The sequence below is a fragment of the Phacochoerus africanus genome, chromosome 8 (genome assembly GCF_016906955.1).
Source record: "Phacochoerus africanus isolate WHEZ1 chromosome 8, ROS_Pafr_v1, whole genome shotgun sequence".
Lineage (NCBI taxonomy): Eukaryota > Metazoa > Chordata > Mammalia > Artiodactyla > Suidae > Phacochoerus > Phacochoerus africanus.
In genome coordinates this window covers 62,280,583-62,300,390 of record NC_062551.1, presented here as the reverse complement: position 1 = coordinate 62,300,390, position 19,808 = coordinate 62,280,583, and the positions used below count along the sequence as shown (strand labels likewise).

General features: G+C 44.3%; 1 protein-coding gene across 1 annotated transcript; it reads right to left on the bottom strand.

Moving 5' to 3' along the window:
• Positions 1 to 6,548: 6,548 nt before the first annotated feature.
• LOC125133823 (zinc finger protein 256-like) lies at positions 6,549 to 19,436 on the bottom strand. The gene is made up of 3 exons (XM_047792402.1): positions 19,142 to 19,436; positions 16,312 to 16,438; positions 6,549 to 10,875 (listed from the first exon to the last, which is right to left on the bottom strand). The coding sequence occupies exons 1-3, from the start codon at positions 19,172 to 19,174 to the stop codon at positions 9,056 to 9,058; spliced, it is 1,980 nt and encodes a 659-aa protein (XP_047648358.1). The 5' UTR covers positions 19,175 to 19,436; the 3' UTR covers positions 6,549 to 9,055.
• Positions 19,437 to 19,808: the final 372 nt, after the last annotated feature.

Here is a 19,808-nt window from a genome sequence, read left to right as displayed (position 1 = left end):
GGCGCAGGGTATTCTGGACAATGTAGTTCTCAGGGCTCCAAAGATGGTTTATGAATGTTGTTCTTGACCAACCGGAAACTCTTCCACCCGGCTCTAGAAGGGATGCTGGAAAGTGGTCATCCTGACTCCAGAAAGGCCGGGTTTTGCTAATCGGGAGGGGGAGCAGAAAGACCTAATTTCAGGCCTAGTGAATCTCATATGCTAGAGAATAAAAATATTTAAGGAGTTCCTTGCTGGTTAAAATATCTGGTATCGTCACTACTGTGGGTCAGGTTTGATCCCTGGCTCGGGAACTTGCAAATGTCACTGACACAGACCAAAAAAAAAAAAAAAGAAAGAAAAGAATTATAGACATTATTGTGATCACTATTTATAGGAACCGTGGGATGTGATGTAAAAAAACCCTCTTTTAAGGTTTTTTTTTAGTATTATATGGTTTTTCCTACTTTCCGTTTTGTGCTGTTACTATGACCCACAAACCAGTCCCTTTGTTGGCTGGAATTTTTTTTCCTCCTGCTTTATGACCAAGGAGTGTCTTTCTAAGAATCTGGTAGCCACCTCTTTAAAGTGGAAACATCCGGTAGCCTTGTTGTTGTTCCATTTTTGGCCACCCCTCCACATATAGAGCTCCTGAGCCAGGGATCAGAACCAAGGCTCACTCGCTACCTAACCCACCCCATTGCAGCGGCAATACTCACTGTGCCAGGCTGGGGAGTGAAGCTGCATCTAGCACTCCCAAGACACCACTAATTCCCTTGCACCACAGCAGGAACTCCTGGTAGCCATTTTTTGAAGAGCAAATGTCAAGGGAGAGAGTTCTCCTAACTTGTATTTCTTTTTTCTTTTTTTTTTTTTTTTTTTTTTTTGTCTTTTTGCCATTTCTTGGGCCGCTCCAGCGGCATATGGAGGTTTCCAGGCTAGGGGTCTAATTGGAGCTGTAGCCACCGGCCTACGCCAGAGCCACAGCAACGCGGGATCTGAGCCACGTCTGCAACCTACACCACAGCTCATGGCAACGCCGGAACGTTAACCCACTGAGCAAGGGCAGGGATTGAACCCGTAACTTCATGGTTCCTAGTCGGATTCGTTAACCACTGCGCCACGACGGGAACTCCTAACTTGTATTTCTTTAGGAGCCTAACCTCAGCGCTCAAATTGTTACAATTTGGAAAACTACCACCAGTCAAAGAGATGCTTGACTTTCTTCTGGATAAAGTAAAAAACCTAACAATCACCTCAATTACTGTTCTGTCAAGTCCATTTATTTGAGGACTAGTTACCATTTATCTTGAATATAAGATACTGTATACTGTTTATCTTGAATATAAGTATGTTATGGTATCTGCTTGACTATATAAAAGGGTGTGACTTCTAGTCTTTGTAATTTCTTAGCAGTTCACCTGTGACAAGCATCAAACTATGGCTTAATGGTGACTTAACAAGAAAATTGTTTTGACATTCCCTTGTGGCTCAGCAAGTCAATGATCTGGCATTGTGATTCCTGTGGCTTGAGCTCAATTGCTTTAGCATGCCACATGTGCAGCCAAAAAAAAAAAAAAAAGGACATTTTATCTACATGCAGTTGAAGTCAATTATACTGATATAAAACATTTAAAAATTAACAAAAACTTCTAACCATTTTACTTTTTATTATTTTCTATGTTCTAGACATTATTTGCACCTACTGTATGAATATGCCACAAATTTAGAATACAATTGTGCACTACTGACACCTATTCCCAACTCCATGTTCAGTGACACCATGTTGCTGATTAAAAATTGGCCACGGTGGGAGTGTTTACACCAGGGAAATTAGAACACAATACAAATCATGGTATTGTCGCATATGTAGAGTTAAACTGATCAAGAATATATTAATAATGCAGATTAAAATATATGCTATATGTAGACACTGCATTATGTACAGCTCAAAAGACATTCAGGAAATATTTCTGAATATTTAAAACAAGATAGGGGCAGCAGGTTGAGGATCCAGCATTATCTCTGCACTTACTCAAGTTGCTGCTGTGACATGGATTTGATCCCTTGCCTGGGAAAGTCCACATGCTGCAAGCATTGTCAAAAAAAAAAAAAAAAAAGAAAGAAAGAAAAGAAAAGAATTTATTCCATTGTTAAAGACAATTATTTCTTAAGACAGAGAAGTCACATCATTGAAGAACGAATGAAGTTCAAAAAAATCTTGGTTGTTTCACTGTCTTCCAAATTGTTAAAGAAAAGTGAAGTAGCCAAAATTCCTTTTAAAAAATAAGCACAGACATGGTGGAGGATAATGTGAGAAAAAGAACGAATAAATATATGTATGACTGGGTCATTTTGCTGTACAGCAGAAATTGACAGAATATTGTATATCAACTATAATAGAAAAAATAAAAATCTTAAAAAAGAAATAAGCACAAGAGTTCCCGCTGTGGCACAGTGGCTTACAATCCAGCTTGGTTCAGTCTCTGATCTGTGGCCTGGTGCAGTAGGTTAAGGATCTAGCATTGCTGCAGCTGTGGCATAGGTCACAGCTCTGGCTTGGATTTGATCCCTAGCCCAGGAACTTCCAGATACCATGGATGTGCAGAAAAAGAAAAAAAGTATACTGCACACATCCACAGTGAGGACTTAGGACCATTCAAGGAGATGTAACTGGGGCATTGGAACAACATGGAGCCATGTCCAAGAGGAACAAAATACTTCCAGTCCAGGGATCTGGTGGCTAAGCAGGTTTCTCCTGAACACATTTGGGTTTGGGGTTTTTTTTTTTTTTTTTTTGCTTTTTCAGGGCCGCACCTGGGCAAATGGTTGTTCCCAGGCTAGGGGTTGAACCAGAGCTGCAGCTGTTGGCCTATGCCACAGAAATTCAGGATTTGACCTATACCACAGCTCATGGCAACACCAGATCCCAATACAAGTCCTCATGGATACTAGTTGGGTTCATTACCGCTGAGCCAAAAGGGGAATGCCCTTATTGATTTTCTGACTAGATGATCTATCCATTGTTGAAAGTGGGAATATTGAAGACCCTACTTTTATTATAGTAGTCTTTGTCCCCCTTTAGGTATGTTAATATTTGCTTTATATAAAAAGTTGTATCCTGTGTTGGATACATTAATGTTAACAAATATTATATATCCTATTGTTGGACTGACCCTTTGACTTTATGAAAGTCAAAAAGATATTCCACACAGGAGTTCCTGTCGTGGCTCAATGGTTAATGAACCCGACTAGGAACCATGAGGTTTCGGGTTTGGTCCCTGGCCTTGCTCAGTGGGTTGAGGATCTGCCATTGCCATGAGCTGTGGTGTAGGTTACAGATGCAGCTCGGATCCCACATTGCTGTGGCTGTGATGTAGGCCAGCAGCTACAGCTCCAATTAGACCCCTAGTCTGGGAACCTCCATATGCCATGGGTACGGCCCTAGAAAAGACAAAAAAAAAAAAAATTCCATGCAAGTGGAAACCAGAGGAAAGCTTACAGATAGCTATATTTCATCAGTTCATCAAACAAAGCAAACTTGAAGCCAAAGACAGTAATTTGAGAAAAAAGTAATTACATAACAATAAATGAGTCAACAGAACAAGAGAAAAGAGAATAGGATCAGTTTATAATTTGAGGCAAAGGAGTTTCCGTCGTGGTTCAGTGGTTAATGAACTCATCTAATATCCATGAGGACATGAGTTCAATCCCTGGCCATTGCTCAGTGGGTTAAGGATCTGGCGTTACCATGAGCTGTGGTATAGGTCGAAGACACAGCTCAGATCCCACACTCTGTGGCTGTGGGGTAGACTGGCAGGTACAGCTCCAATTCGACTCCTAGCCTGGGAACCTCCATATGCCACAGGTGCAGCACTAAAAAAACATAAAATAAAATTTGAGGTAAAATTCAAGTAACATAAAATTAACCATTTTATCATCTTAAAGTGTAGAATTCAATTGCATTAGTGTATTCACAAGGTTATGCAACCATTGCTTTATCTTTTTCCAAACATTTTCACTACCCCAAAATATACCCATATCCAATAATGCAGCCACACTCCACTACCCTCTTTTGCTTCTGACAACCATTCAGTTTGATCTTGTTTTTTTTTTCATCAGCAAAGACAGAAGAGATGATTTACTGTACATATATGTGTTACTTCAATCACAACTCAGAATAAAACTAGTTCAGAATGTCACAAGTCCACGGCAAAGAACCAAAAGGGACCATTTTGTCATGAGCAAGGTGAATCTCAAAGGTGGTCGAAGCAATCAGAATGGCGATTTTGATTCATCAAGACAAGTTACAGACAGAAGGAATACAGTCCAACAAGTGGTACCAGGGTCTCTAGCCTCTGTCTTTCCTTGTTTCTGTTCTTGTGGCTTCCATTGATAAACAAGTTCACTTGGGCTTCTGCCTCATCTTCTTTTGTGCTTCGGCCCGTTCATTCACTTCGCTCTCCACTTCACTCTCATGGCGAAGAGGTCTCTCAGAAGATAGTGCTAGGCCAAGAGCTCAATTTGATCTTTTAACTTTGTTTATAGACATTTTATGCTGCTGCTTTGTAGTTTATCTCAGTAAACTCTCAGACTGATTTCTACTCCATGAGAATGCACAACCGTATAGTCATTCACATGCCAAAATGATGACACTGAAAAGCTTATTTAATTCCAAACTGATATGATTCTTTGAATATAACTTCATATTTATAAAATGTCATATATTCTGTAAACATTTATTGGGCAATAGGCTGTAATGAGGCTGTGTCCTCCCCATACCTACATTACAAAATCTTTACAAACATGTCAAGGGTGTGTTTTGGTATATCACAAAGACTTCAATGTTTTCCAATTAGCTAGATGGGTCACCAACTACCATTTCCCCCTAGCAATCCTAAGGTCATTTCGAACTAAGTCACATGTAAATAATTTTGTGATGAAAGATCAATATGAAACTACACTGTTGCCTAGTGACAGCTAATGAATTGTTAAACAAAGATGCCACAATTGATAAAAGTTTAACATACTGATGTCACCACCTCACACGAACAACCTTCACAAAGTGAGCATTCACTGACTTGCTCTATGTTCTTCTCAGTTATTTCATTTATTCACGTCTGTCCCTCTATTCATTTTTTATTGCCCCATGCAATAAATTACGGCAAACGTAGAGGCTGAAAACAGTACAAATGAATTATTGCACAGTAGACAACATATATTTGGGTTTTGTTGGTTTGTTTTTTTGGTCAAACCCACTGCATGTGGAAATTCCCAGGCCAGGGATTGAACAAGAGACAGCTGCCACCTGAGCCATAGCAGTGACAATGCCTGATCCTTAACCCACTGTGCCACAAGAGGCCTTCAAAATAAACATTTAAATCATATCATTTGCCTTGCAAGAAATGTTAAAAGAACTACTTTAGAGACAGGAGTGACGCCAAAAACTGTTTATGACCCCTAAACTTGTTATGTTGAAATCCCTAACCCTAGAAGATATTAGTAGGAGGTAGGGACTTTGAGGACTTCTAGAAGTGGAGTCCTCATGAATAGTTTTAGTGCCTTTATAAAAGAGGCTCCACTCCACAGAGACCCCTCGCTCCCTCCACTACATGAAGATATAGCAATGAGGATCCAACTATGAACCAGAAGAGGGTCCTCAGCAGTTCGTAACCAGGGTCTCTCTTAAGGTGTAGAGCAGAGAGATCATGCCCCAGACCCCTGCCCTGCACACTCCCCAGGCCAAGTTCTTCTGAGAAGCACTGCCCCAACCAGGAAGGTAGGTAGTGGCCCCGCATCCAGCATGTGGTCCTAGAGTCCAAGTGTCTGAAAACGTGGCACAAGTTGGTGGCGAAATCCACAGAAAGTAACCACAGTTGGGCAACAATAATATAAAGGGAGAGATGAAAAGAACTTAGGGAGAGCTCAGAGGGTGAGAACCCCTTGCAGCAAGGGAACGAGTGCAGTCAGAGGCAGCAACTCAGGATAGAGTGATACTTTGTCACTAAAAAGGTGAGGCCAGCCAAGGTCTCCACTGACTCCCACCCCCCAGAGTGTTCAGGGACATGCCTCTCCTTTGGGCAACCAGAATTAGGTCTCTGAGGGCTTTTAGCCTCCTATCAGCTTGCAGCTCCTGCACCCGTCTTCTGCCTGGCCTTGTAAAGTCCTCTTGCAAAAAATTAGTTTTTCCACCAAAAAGCAGGGGACCTCAAGTAGAATTTTTCAGCTCCTCAGAGCACATTCCAAATTAGTGATGAGGGGATTTACACTTCAGAAATTGGCAAACACTACAAAGCAGGGTTATACTTACTGTATTGCTGAAGCCGCGACTTAAACGATGGAGAGTATGTTGATAATGCAGACTAATCTTAAACGTGTGTGGGGTTTGTAGTCATGACATTGTACAGGAAACAGAAAACATGAGGAAAAATAATGAGGAAATATCCTACTTGTATTAAAAACAACTGCATACAGCAAATAATTCCATATGTCTGTTTTTCAGTGTCTTATTTGTAAAAGAAAAGGGAAGTAGCCATAATGCATATAAAAAATTAAGCAATAACAACTGAAACAGCACACAAAAAATATACAGGTGGCAAATAAAGACATGAAAAATGTGCAAAATCATGAGTCATAAGAAAAATGCAATGAAAACCACACTGAGATAGCACTATACACTTATGAAAAGGCCTAACATAAAAGACTGACCCTATCAAGAATAGGCTCCAGAAATGGAAACTCTAACACACTGATGGTTAACATGCAAAAAAGTACAATCATTTTAGATCTACCCTGTGACTCATTCTAAGTTATTGACAAAAGATAAAAGAAACATACATCCATAGAAATTGACACAAACATTTTAACAGGTTTATTTCCAATCAGCACAACCTAGAAATAACCTAAAGACACATTAAGTTGTAAGTAAAGCAAAAGTGGCATATTCAAAGGTAAGAATCTTACTCAGAAAGAAAAAAAAAAAAAAAAGATGAGCTAACCATACCCCCAAGTAATTACAAAGTCAGGAAAAAAAAAAAACAAAAAACAGTTTAGGTTACAAACATGTAAATACTAGAAAATGCAAGATTTACCTATAGTAAGGGAAAGTGGTTACCTGAGAGGTGGGAAGGGAAAGGAGAGATTATAAAAGGACATGAGGTAAGTATACCTTGACAGATATGGTCATTATTGGGACTACAATGTTGTTTTCAGAGGTTCAAAACTTAACAGATTGTACATTTTATCTTTTTAGCTGTGCCCCATATGCAAATTGCCCAGAGACTGAACGCACTCCACAGCAGTGAGCCAGGTCACAGCAGTGACACCACCAATCAGGGAACTCCTCAGATTGTACATTTTAAGTATAAGCTATTAAGTACATGTAAATTATACTTTTATGAAGTTTTAAACATTGGCTCAAGATAAAACAATCTCTATGTCCCACTCTTTATGGAAAGTAGGGTGGGCATATTGACTCTACCATCTCTCTCCTCAGGCCTTCTGGAGGGCCAGTCTTGCCTCAGTGGGAAGCAGTGAACGTGTTCACCTAGTCAAGAGCAATGCTGTGTGGGTCAAGAGAGCCACAGTCTCAGAATATGAATCTCCTTTCCCCCTTTTATCCTCCCTGGGGAATAAGGGCCTCGAGGCACACATCAGTGATAGGCTACAGCAAGCCAGAAAACCTCCTGATTTCTCTGACAAGGTCTTCAGCTACACGAGATAAACATGCCTACAGGTCTTAAAGTTTGTCTGCACAGTTGCAGACACATTCCTGGATACACTTTCAGAAGTGGCACATTCCATCTCAATGACTGCAGTCTCTTCCACCACCTATGAAAGCAGTTTCTGTACCAACTATGGTTTCCCCTGGAACCAAGAGTCTTACAATCAGAGACCCCCTAGCCCAGTGAATTCTGGTCATGAGGAGATACAGGTCTCTGTAGACCTGGGGAAGATAAACCTCACTACACTGGTGTGCCTGTGAGCTCTCCTCTGGGTAAGAGAAACAACTCATGCTGCTCTCAGAAGCACTCAAGATGCTCACACCTGCCCCTCCTCAGAGTCGTCCGAAATACTACAGGATACAGGATATCCCTGTGGCACAAAGGGTTAAGGATCCTGCATTGTCACTGCACTGGCTCAGGTTGCTGCTATGGCTCGAGTTCAATCCTTGGCCTGGGAGCTTCTACATGCCATGGGCGTGGTCAAAAAAGAAAAAGGATACAGGTCCATATGAGGAAGAAAAAGCTTTGCGGTTTTCCCTAGGAAGCTCTGGGCAGCAATACAAATAAGTTCAAAATCATGTTATTTTCTGTCGTCCTGTTGTCCCTCCTTAGGCACAGGTGTGAGGCCCATAAAAAGTTCTCCCCTTCATGCCTGCAGAGCACAAATCTGTTCATAAACTACATGGGAACAGAACTCCCAAAGTTAACGAGGACCTAAAGGGTAAGGCCTGTTATTGTTCAAGCCAAAGTAACATGTGGTCCAGAGTTCTGGAGTTTGTAACTTGAAAGCTGGAAAAATTCATCACAAGTATCACATGATATCAACATGACACCTGGAAAATTTCAGTCCTTGTTGGAAAGCTGCTAGCAAACTCCAATGTTCTATGGACCAACATTGGGTCAGGTCCATGCCCAAGAGAGTCGAGGGAAAGACACCCCGAGGGCTCAAGTGACTCCTAATTTGCTACAATGCATGGGAGGACAGAGCTCAGCTTCCCTGAGTGAACTGGGTTGATGACTGATGCACACCGTGGGGATCTGCCAGGTGGTAGAAGTGAAATGGCCTTGATCACAGAGATGACAGTGACACACATCTGGGAATAGCCCTGGACAGGTTAGAAAGTGCAAGAAAGCCACACGTGCTTCCCACATAACAAACTTAAGGGGACTCTCCCCACTTGCATGCTCAGATATATAGGAGGAGTCAATGTGGAGAGATGGCTCCTCAGAAAGTTTCCTCCAGCACTCTGATACTGACCACGGAAACTGTGTATTCCCTTCATGTCTATGCCTTTGTACAGAGTGAACTCTCTGATGTTTTCCATAAAAGATTTCCCACATTCAGTGCACTCCTAAGGTCTTTCTCCAGTGTGACCTTTCTGATGACAACGCAGTTTAGACATGGTAATAAATGATTTCCCACATTCACTGCACACATAAGGCCTTACTCCAGTGTGAACTCTCTGATGATAATGGAGGGTAGAGCTACAGGTAAAAGATTTACCACACTCATCACATACATAAGGTCTTTCTCCTGTGTGAACTCTCTGGTGTATTATGAGGTTATTTCTTTGGATAAAGGATTTCCCACACTCGCTACACTCAAAAGGCCTTTCTCCAGAATGAACTCTATGGTGATAATGGAGATCAGATCTAGAGATAAAAGATTTACCACATTCCTTACACTCATAAGGCCTTTCTCCAGTGTGAGCTCTCTGATGATAACGGAGGCTGGAACTAAATGTAAAAGACTTCCCACATTCGTTGCATGCATAAGGCCTTATTCCTGTGTGAATTCTCTGGTGTAAAATGAGGTTATTTCTTCGATTAAAGAATTTTCCACATTCACTGCACTCAAAAGGCCTTTCTCCTGTGTGAACCCTCCAGTGCTGAATAAGTGTCCACCTATTGTTAAAAGATTTCCCACACTCAGAGCACTTAAAAGGCTTTTCGCCGGTGTGAGCTTTCTGGTGTTGATTCAGTTGGGATCCATACTTAAACAATTTCCCACACTCAGTACACTCATAAGGCCTTTCTCCTGTGTGTACTCTCTGGTGTTGAATAAGAACCCATCTATTGTTAAAAGATTTCCCACATTCACTGCACTTATATGGCCTTTCTCCAGTGTGAACTCTCTGATGATAATGGAGGTTAGAGCTAGTGGTAAAACTCTTCCCACAGTCACTGCACTCATAAGGTCTCTCTCCTGTGTGAGATCTCTGATGGTATCTGAGAGCAGGCCTGGAGATGAAAGATTTCCCACATTCATTGCACTCATAAGGCCTTTCTCCTGTGTGAGATCTCTGATGATAAGTGAGGGCTGAGCTAGAGGTAAAAGACTTTGAACATTCACTGCAAACATAACTATTCTCTCCATTGCACCATGTGTGGGGAGAAATGATGACAGATTTATGACTTAAGGATTTCCCACATTTGCTGCAATTATACTGCATTGCCCCAGTATGAACACTTCGATGTTGACTGAGGCTTGAGTTTTGTCTAAAGGATTTTCCACATTCACCACACATGTGAAGCCCTTCTCCAACGTGGACTCTCTGGTGCACAACAAATGAGGATTTGTACCTAAATGTTTTCCCACATTCACTGCACACAAAGCAAGGTCTTCCAGTGTAGACACCCTGGTCCTGAAGAAGTGTGTGTTCAGGGCTGAGGGCTTTCTTGCACTCTCCCCAGGTGTGATGACTTTTCCTGCTTTGTAAACTTGACCCACAATGGGCGATTATGTTTGGCTTCTCTACAGCATGAGTGGCCTGTTGCTGCAGACATCCCATGATGATCGGGAAGTCTTTTTCAAACTCCCCACAGGTAAATGGCTTCTGTGACGCAAGGAATCTGCAGCTTTTCACAAACAAGGCTTCATCCACACTGCTTCTGAAAGGTTTTTCTCGTATTTGCTCCTCCTGGTGCTGTTGAATGCTTGCACCAAAATAAAATCGTTTTGCACATGCTCCACACCTCAATAGTTTTTGGTGGTGTTCTGTTTCCTGTGACTCAGCCAAGTGGAAAACATCTCTCAAGACTGGACCACACATCCCGCAGGGGTGGGTCTCCTGGGAAGATAAAGCTGCCTCAGATATCCTGGCCTGTGACACTCCTAGAGAATCAATCTGTTCAAAAGGTGCCTCTGAACCCTCTGCTCCACAGCAGCAACCTGGACAGAAAGAAATGCTGGTCAAGCACATGCTGACTATAGGGAAGGGCAAGCCCATCACAAATGTGCATCTGTCTCATCTAGGTTTGGGTCTACGGAAGGCTTTTCACAGGGGAGTGGGAATTCAATTGAAGGATTATGGTGCATTCCTGGGCCTCGAAGTCACAGAACAGTGGCGACCTCACCAGGGGAAGGATACGAGACAGGGTATGACACAATAAATAGAATCACAGTCTACAACTCATTTCTCTCCCAACAGCTTCCTGCAGCACTTTTTCTGCTGCTGATTTGGGGCTGCGTGGAAGAATGCGCCAAGGAGTTCCCATCGTGGCTCAGTGGAAACAAATCTCAATGATATCCATAAGGACACAGGTTTGATGCCTGGCCTTGGTAGTGGGTTAAGGATCCAGGGTTGCCGTGAGCTGTGGTGTAGGTTGAAGACATGGCTCAGATCCCGAGTTGCTGTGGGTGTGGTGTAGGCTGGCAGCTGTAGCTCTGATTCGACCCCTAGCCTTGGAACCTCCATACGCCATGGGTGTGGCCCAAAAAAACGGGAAAAAAAAAAAGGTGCATCCAAGCCCATTAAAGACAGATTAGCTGGTCTTCAAGGTCAGCTTAAGGATATGTGACCATCTCCGAGCACAAATGAGGACCAATTTGGAGAGTATTACAAAAAGATCAGTGAGAGCACAAGGGAAGTGATACCACCAAAATGGTAGAACAGGAGATACCACCAGGAACACCCAACAAAAACAAACAGCTGATTTAGGTTCTATGAGTGAAATTAGCAGTGGTGGGCTCAAAAAGAACTAAATACAACATGGTGGAAAGTAAGAAAGAGACAGATTTCTGAAAAGACTGTCATGGCAGAGACATGTGAAGATGGCTCGGAAGTTAGAACAGTGGGCTGTCTCTATCCATACAGAGTGAGAACTACCACAGCCTCAGCCGCCTGCTCCACGGGACACTGGCAGCTCTTGCTACTGAGTTCATAAACATCCATCACCACGGTGCATGTCAATGCCCAAGGCTACTGCTGCCCCCTCAGAAGGAGCTGCTGTGGCACTGATCCAGGGCAGCAGGGGCTGCCACATACCCCAAACCTGCACCCCAGAGCTGTGCCTGCTCCAAGTATGCCTACACTCCAGACCCTGACTCCACCACTGTGTTGTGTACACAGTGGTCTCAGGCACCAGACAGCCTTGCTGGAGGCTAGTCAACTCCCCAGGACTTGTGTCATCACCCATTCACTCTGACAGACTTCATGGCTACCGGGTATGCAACCATAGCTCACACACCAAAGCCAACGTCCAGAACTGCAACTGCTGTCACTCCACAAGTACCCCTACACCACACTCCAGCTAAACCACAGGTGCCTTCGCATCAGACACTAGTGCCACTACACCAGCAGGGTGCCCAAGAGCCAGCTCAGCACCAAGAAGGACCCCCTTGCCACAAGATCGTCGCTGGGATAAAAGAAATCAGGAGTTCTCCAGCAGCCTCCTCCTCTGCCAAGGGACCACCTCAGCCTCATCTGTTGAAGACGCCTGCAACCTTCACCAGTGTTGACGTCAGGTGAAGGAGCTGTACGGAATCCTCCCAGGGGGGCACTCCCTGGAGCCAAAATGGCCACAGCCAGCCCACCAACCTGGTGTACCAACACAGGTGGAAATCTTTGCCCACCAAAACTGCAAAATCTGGAAGAAATGACTGCACCATCAAATGCAAGCCCACAAGAAACAAGCAAAAAACAAACAAACAAAAAAAAAACAGAAAATGAAACTAAAGGAGTAGAATAATTTATCAGAAACAAATCCCAAAGCAATGGAGATCTATGGACAAAGAAATCCAAACAATTGCTTTAGGAGAGTTCAGTGAGTTACAAAAAAACACATATAGACAATTATAAACAGAATAACAAGTTGTTCAACAAAAACTTAGAGGAGTTCCTGTCGTGGCGCAGTGGTTAATGAATCTGACTAGGAACCATGAGGTTGTGCATTCAATCCCTGGCCTTGCTCAGAGGGTTAAGGATCCAGTGTTGCTGTGAGCTGTGGTGTAGGTTGCAGACGCAGCTCAGATCCCACATTGCTATGGCTCTGGCGTAGGCCGGCAGCTATAACTCCGATTGGACCCCTACCCTGGGAACCTCCACATGGTGTGGGAGCGGCCCTAGAAAAAGCAAAAAGACAAAAACAAAAACAAAAAACTTAGAAATCATAAAGAACAAAACAGGCTGGCTGAGGGCATGCTGAGGGAGATGCAGGTTGCCAGACTAGGCATATATGGTATCTATGGTAGAATCCACTGTTGCAATAGCTGTGGCTTAGGCCAAAGCTGCAGCTCCAATTTGGTCCCTGGCCCAGGAACTTCCATATCTGCAGGTATAGCCATAGAAGAAAAAGAGAAAAACAAACAGCCTAAATAATCAAACCAATCTTGACAGACATGATCAATTTTAAAAGCATCACAGTCCTGGGAGTTCCCATTGGGGCTAAGCAAAAAGAAACCTGACTAGTATCCTCAAGGATGCAGGTTTGATCCCCGGCCCTGCTCAATGGATTAAGGATCAGGTATTGCTGTGAGCTGTGGTGTAAGTTGCAAATGCCACCCTGGATCCAGTGGTGCTGTGGTGTAGGCAGGCAATTGTACCTCTAATTCAACCCCTAGCCTGGAAACTTCCATATGCACCAGGTGTGGCCCTTAAAAAAAAAAGCATCACAGTCCTAGTTTATAATTATATTACAAAGCTAAAATAATCAAAACAATATGGTACTGGCATAAAAATGAATAGACCTATGGAACAAAAGAGACAGCCCAGAGCAAACCCATGCATATAGGTTATAAATCAACTAATCTTTGACAAGTGCACTAAGAACACACAATAGGGAAAGGAGAATCAATAAATAATGTTGGGAAAACTGAATATCCACATGCAAAAAAATGAAACTGGATCCCCCCTTTTATAGCACTCAAAATGTAATTAAGATTTAAACATAAGACTTGAAACCCTAAACTCCTAAAGAAAACATAGGGAAAATGCTCCCTGACTTTATTCCTGGCGATGATTCCTTTAATAGGAAACCAAAAGCGAAAATAAACCAGTGGGACTACATCAAACTAAAAAGCTTCTGCACAGCAAAAGAAACAACAGAGTGAAAAGGAGATACAAATGGTCAACAGGTACTCACAATCACTAACCATCAAGGCAAATGCAAATCAAAACCACAAAGAGTTCCCTGGTGAGTCAGTGGGTTAAAGACCCAGCATTGTCACTGCTGCAGCTCAGGTTGCTGCTGTGACCTAGGAACTTCCTGAACCAAGTTCTTGGCCCAGGAACTTCTGTATGCCCAGGGCACAGCCAAAAAGAAAAAAAAAAAATTAAAACCACAACGTGTCACCTCACGCCTACTAGAATGGCTATTATCAAAAAGGTAAGAGGTTGGCATTCCCTTGTGGCCTTTTGGTTAAAATTTCTGGCATTGTCACTGTTGTTCCCTGGTGTGATCCCTGGCCTAGGAACTTCCACATGCCATGGGCATGGCCAACAACAACAACAAAAAAAGATAAAGAGGTAACATGTTGGCAAGAATGTGGACAAAAGGGAACCCTTGCAAGGCATGTAAATTAGTACAGTCATGGAAAATATTCCTCAAAATACTGAAAATAGAACTACCATATGATCTACCATACTCAGTTCTGGGCATATATCCCAAAGAACAAAATTAGTATCTCCATGAAATACCTGCCTGCATAGGCATATTTATTGTAGCATTATTCAGAATACCCAAGATATGGAGACATTCTAAGGTGTTTATCAGTGGATGAACTTATGAAAACAATATGGTGTGTATACACACACACACTCACACACACGTGTGCACGCACACAGAAGCAGGAACCAACTCTCCCATGCATATGCATGCAGGAATATTCAGCCATGAAAAAGGAAAAACCTCCACTTACAACAAGGAAGACTCTAGAGGACATGCTAAATGAAGTAAGTCACATTAAGACAAATACTATATAATATTACTTATATGATGAGGCTTAAAAAAAAGTCAAACTTGGAGTTCCCGTTGCGGCTCCGTGGTTAACGAATCTGACTAGGAACCATGAGGTTGCAGGTTTGATCCCTAGCCTTGCTCAGTGAGTTAAGGATCTGGCGTTGCCATGAGCTGTGGTGTAGGTTGCAGACGCAGCTCAGATCACACGTTGCCGTGGCTCTGGTGTAGGCTGGTGGCTACAGCTCTGATTTGACCCCTAGCCTGGGAACCTCCATATGCCGTGGGAGCGGCGCAAGAAATGGCAAAAAGATGAAAAAAAAAAAAAAAAGTCAAACTTTAGAGAAACATAAGGGTGAATGCCATATAGAGGATTGGAGAAATGGGGAGATAATGATCAAAATCACTTTCAGTTATGGAGTTAGTTCCCTTGTGGGACAGTGGGTTAAGGATCCAGTGTTGTCACTGTAGTGGCTGGGGTCCCTGCTATGCAACAGGTTCGATCCCTGACCTGGGAACTTTCACATGCTGCAGCTGCAGCCAAAAAAAAAAAAGAGTTATTTGAAGTGACAGATATGTTAATTAATTTCATGGTGCTAATTATTTCATAATTTATATATATATATATATAAAACGTATTATACATTATTTTTCCAACCTCAATAAAGTTGGGGCAGGATTAAACAGGGAGAAAAGAGGTCTAAACACCACAAAAAGAACTATAGAGAATAGGAGTTCCCGTCGTGGCGCAGTGGTTAATGAATCCGACTAGGAATCATGAGGTTGCGGGTTCGGTCCCTGCCCTTGCTCAGTGGGTTAACGATCCGGCCTTGCCGTGAGCTGTGGTGTAGGTTGCAGACGCGGCTCGGATTCTGCGTTGCTGTGGCTCTGGCGTAGGCCGGTGGCTACAGCTCCGATTCAACCCCTAGCCTGGGAACCTCCATATGCCGCGGGAGCGGCCCAAGAAACAGCAACAACAATAACAACAACAACAAAAAGACAAAAAAAAAAAAAAGAACTATAGAGAATAGAAGTGAATAGCAGCCCATGGTCCATGTAAGTCACCTCCATGACAATGACTACAACGTTTACAACAGGCACAGGAAATGTCAGCTAAAGGAAGGGCCACAGAAATTGCATGGATCTGAACACACTGACCCACCCAGGGAGGGGGCAAGCAAGCTGCAATCATTAGCCTTACTGCATGATGAGTGACCTCGAATCTTTCCCTTTGAGGGTTCAGTATAGCAGGTACTAGGGCTGTAGAGGAGAAAAGAAGGCAGTGCAAACACCCCAGCCTTCTAACTACAACTACCCAGAAAACCAGGGAAGCAAGCAGGGTCTACACCACGTGCAAAACAGACAGAACATCTTCTGGGGTGAGGCAGGATACAAAGCCTGGACAAAGTCACTGTGGAGGTGAACATCTTACCCAGGGAGGATATAAGTGCATAGTTGTCCAGCATCACATCGAGGTACAGGCGTCTCTGAGCCTCATCAAGGAGCCTCCATTCCTCCCAGGAAAAGTACACAGCAATGTCCTCAAAGTTCACACCACCCTATCATGTAGGGGACAGAAGAAACCTTGAACATTCTCTGAGAACCCACAATGCATCTTGCCACACATCTATGCCATTCCCACCCTTCACCAGAGCCCCCCACCTTGGAGGAGATACCAGCTCCTGGTTCCACATGCTGCAGGTGCAGTCAAAAAAAAAAAAAAAAATTATTTGATGCCTGCTCTCTCTTCACCATCACATTAATCACTGTGTTCAGCCCTCAGTAATAACTGAGAGCGGGAAACACAGATGCCATCTAAGCTCTGGGCTTGGCCTGCGATGTCCCGCCCCTCCAGCCAAACAACTCTCCTGGGGTTGCCCAAATGGTTGGAATGCAGACACAACCATAGGTAAGCTAATGCTTCATCTATGAATCTTCACCAGGGCCCCGAGGTCATCAGATCATACTTTCTCTCGACGTGCACATCATTCTGTAGACCACGTTTCCTTCAAAGTTTCAGACCCTACAACTGCATCTCCACAGCACTGCCACCTCCCTGCGACACACCACAGGAAACTCCCTGAACATAACCATAGGGAGTTCAGAGAACTAGGGATTCAGAGAACACCTGAGAAACTAAAATGAGATTTGGTACAACAGTCCTCTGATGAACTAAACACAAGAGCAAGCCTCAAATGCTACTTAGAAGACCTCCCACCTGCCTCTAATTCTGGCTTCAATATTAGCCGCCCAGAACCAGGCATGAATTTCTGATTCCCACAACTCTCAGTTTCTTTACTGCCAGTTTTGTCTTTTCAACAGCCACAACACTCCTCTCTCCACTCAACCTTTGTAAAAGACCCAGCCCTGGAGTTCCTGTTGTGGCACAGCAGAAACGAATCCAACTAGTATCCATGAGGGTGCAGGTTCAATCCCTGACCTCACTCAGTGAGTCAGGGATCGGGTGTTGCCATGAGCTGTGGTGTAGGTCGCAGACGCAGCTCGGATCCCATGTTGCTGTGCCCATGGTGTAAGTTGGCAGCTGCAGCTCTGATCCAACTCCTGGCCTGTGAACTTCCATATGCTGTACATGCTGCCCTTAAAAAAATTTTTTTTAAATTAAAAAAAATCCAGCCCTACAGATCTCCCCAGGAGTTCCTGTTGTGGCTCAGTGGAAATTAACCTGACTAGTATCCATGAGGTTTGATCCCTGGCCTCGTTCAGTGGGTTAAGGACCTGGCATTGCTGCGAGCCACGGTGTAGGCCAGCAGGTGGCAGCTCCAATTGGACTCCTAGCCCAGGAACTTACATATACCATGGGTGCAGCCCTTTAAAAATAAATACAAATCTCTGTCAGGAATAGTGACTCACAAATGACATTTCCCCAAACTTTATCCACAGGCAAAACTAAACATCCCAGAACCTGTCGAAGCTCACCACAAAATTCCGGAGAAGCCATATATTACTAAATAAGCAGCAGCCCAGCCCCACTACCACCTTGTCTCAATTTCTCCTAGATCTCCTCAGCTATCTCTTGTCCATTCATCCCATGGAAGCCTTGGCTGCCTGCCAGATCAACCTCTCCCACACCATTCCCACTGTCACTTCTCCCCCAATGCCCAGCAAACCCAACCAGGCACACAGCAAGAGAACCACTCCTTAGAGCACACCCCAGTCTTTCTGACCTACCAATAGCACTGCCACTAGACCCTCATTCCCCTCCTAAATGTGGATCCACAGGTTCACCCTGACCCACCCAGCAGCCATCACTTTTGAAAGTCTCCATCCTGAAGGCCTTCCTCAGTTTTCCAGAGCTGCCTGTCCTGCTGCCCATTTGTTGTCTACACTCTTCTCGAAAACATCTCAGACTCTTAACAGACCCCAAACAAACACGATATGTCTAAGGAAAATTAACCTGCTATTAACATCTCCATCCAGTTGATGGGCCTTCCATTCCTTCATTCACTAGGACCAAAAACCTGAGGGTTGTCCATCACTACTTCCTTTCTCTTATTACCAGCAACACCCACACCTTGGCTTGGCCCATCTCCAAATATGGATCCAGAATCCAACCACTTCTTTAAAAAATTTTTTTATTATAATTTAGAGTATTGTGTCAATTTCTGCTGTGCAGCAAAGTGACCCAGTCATACATTCATACATATATATATATTCTTTTTCTCATATCATCTTCCACCATGTTCTACCCCAAGAGATTGGACATAGTTCCCTGTGCTGTATAGTAGGAGAATTCAACCACTTCTTGCACGTTCTATTTGATCAACATTCACCCAAGCTACTTGCAATTACATTTTCCTATGTTTCCTGACTCTTCCCTTACCCCATAGTTTGTTCTCTTCCCTGCAAGCCAGAGGGAGCCTGTTGAGGGGCTGGGTAAGACCACATCCCAACTGCAATCCAAGCCTCAAATCCCCTGTGTGATAGGTGACCAACTTTTCATGCAGCAACACTGCAGGCCTGACTCTGGCCCCGCTGCATCTTGCTCCTAGCAGAAAGGAGAATCGCTGTACCCCTGTCCCGGCTCAACCCGACCTCCAAGTCTTTGCACCTGCGGGTCCCCCAACCTATAACCTTTCCCACGCGACATCACACTGTCCATCAGAAATAGGGCCCCACCCACGACCGCTTCGTTTTTCTGGACATTGAGGCCTGTGCTGCAGGCACGGGAGCAGGCGCCCCGCACTCTGGGCTTCAGTGTCTGTTGGGGTGAGGGCGGGGAAGGCCTGAGGACGAGTATTTACCTGAGGCGGGTCCCACAGCACCGCCGCCGCCATCGGGCTCTGTGGGCGGAGCTGAGCCGGGAGCAGCGGGAGAGGAGGGGCGCGGGCACCGCAGTCCGTATCCCACGCGGGTGTGGGACACTCCGGGCGGCGTCGCAGAACCTCAGACCCGCCTCTTTGCCGCCCGAGCTGTGCCTCCTCTCGGACTTTAAAGGCCTCGTCACCTCTTACCGGCACCGGTACCCGAAGCCTTTGAATTGTGAAAAAGCTCAAGCATATTCAAAATGACGCCCACAACGTGGATACCGGAAGTCCCGCCCTGACGCTGTTGGCTCACACGGAAACGCAACTTCAGTTAACCTAATTGGCTGATCGACTCAGCCACCCATCGCACAGCCTTCTGGGTAATGTGTTTTCCTCAGATCTGCAAGCGTAGTCCACGATGTTCCATCTCAGATAACCTGGAGAAAAGGGGACGCTGTACCAGGAGGGTTGCTGGGAACGCTATTCCAAAGACTGAGGAGGGGCGTGGCTTCTTCCTAAAGAGGGTGCGCTCAGGGAGTTCCCGTCTTGGCGCAGTGGTTAACGAATCCGACTAGGAACCATGAGGTTGCGGGTTCGGTCCCTGCCCTTGCTCAGTGGGTTGGGGATCCGGCGTTGCCGTGAGCTGTGGTGTAGGTTGCAGACG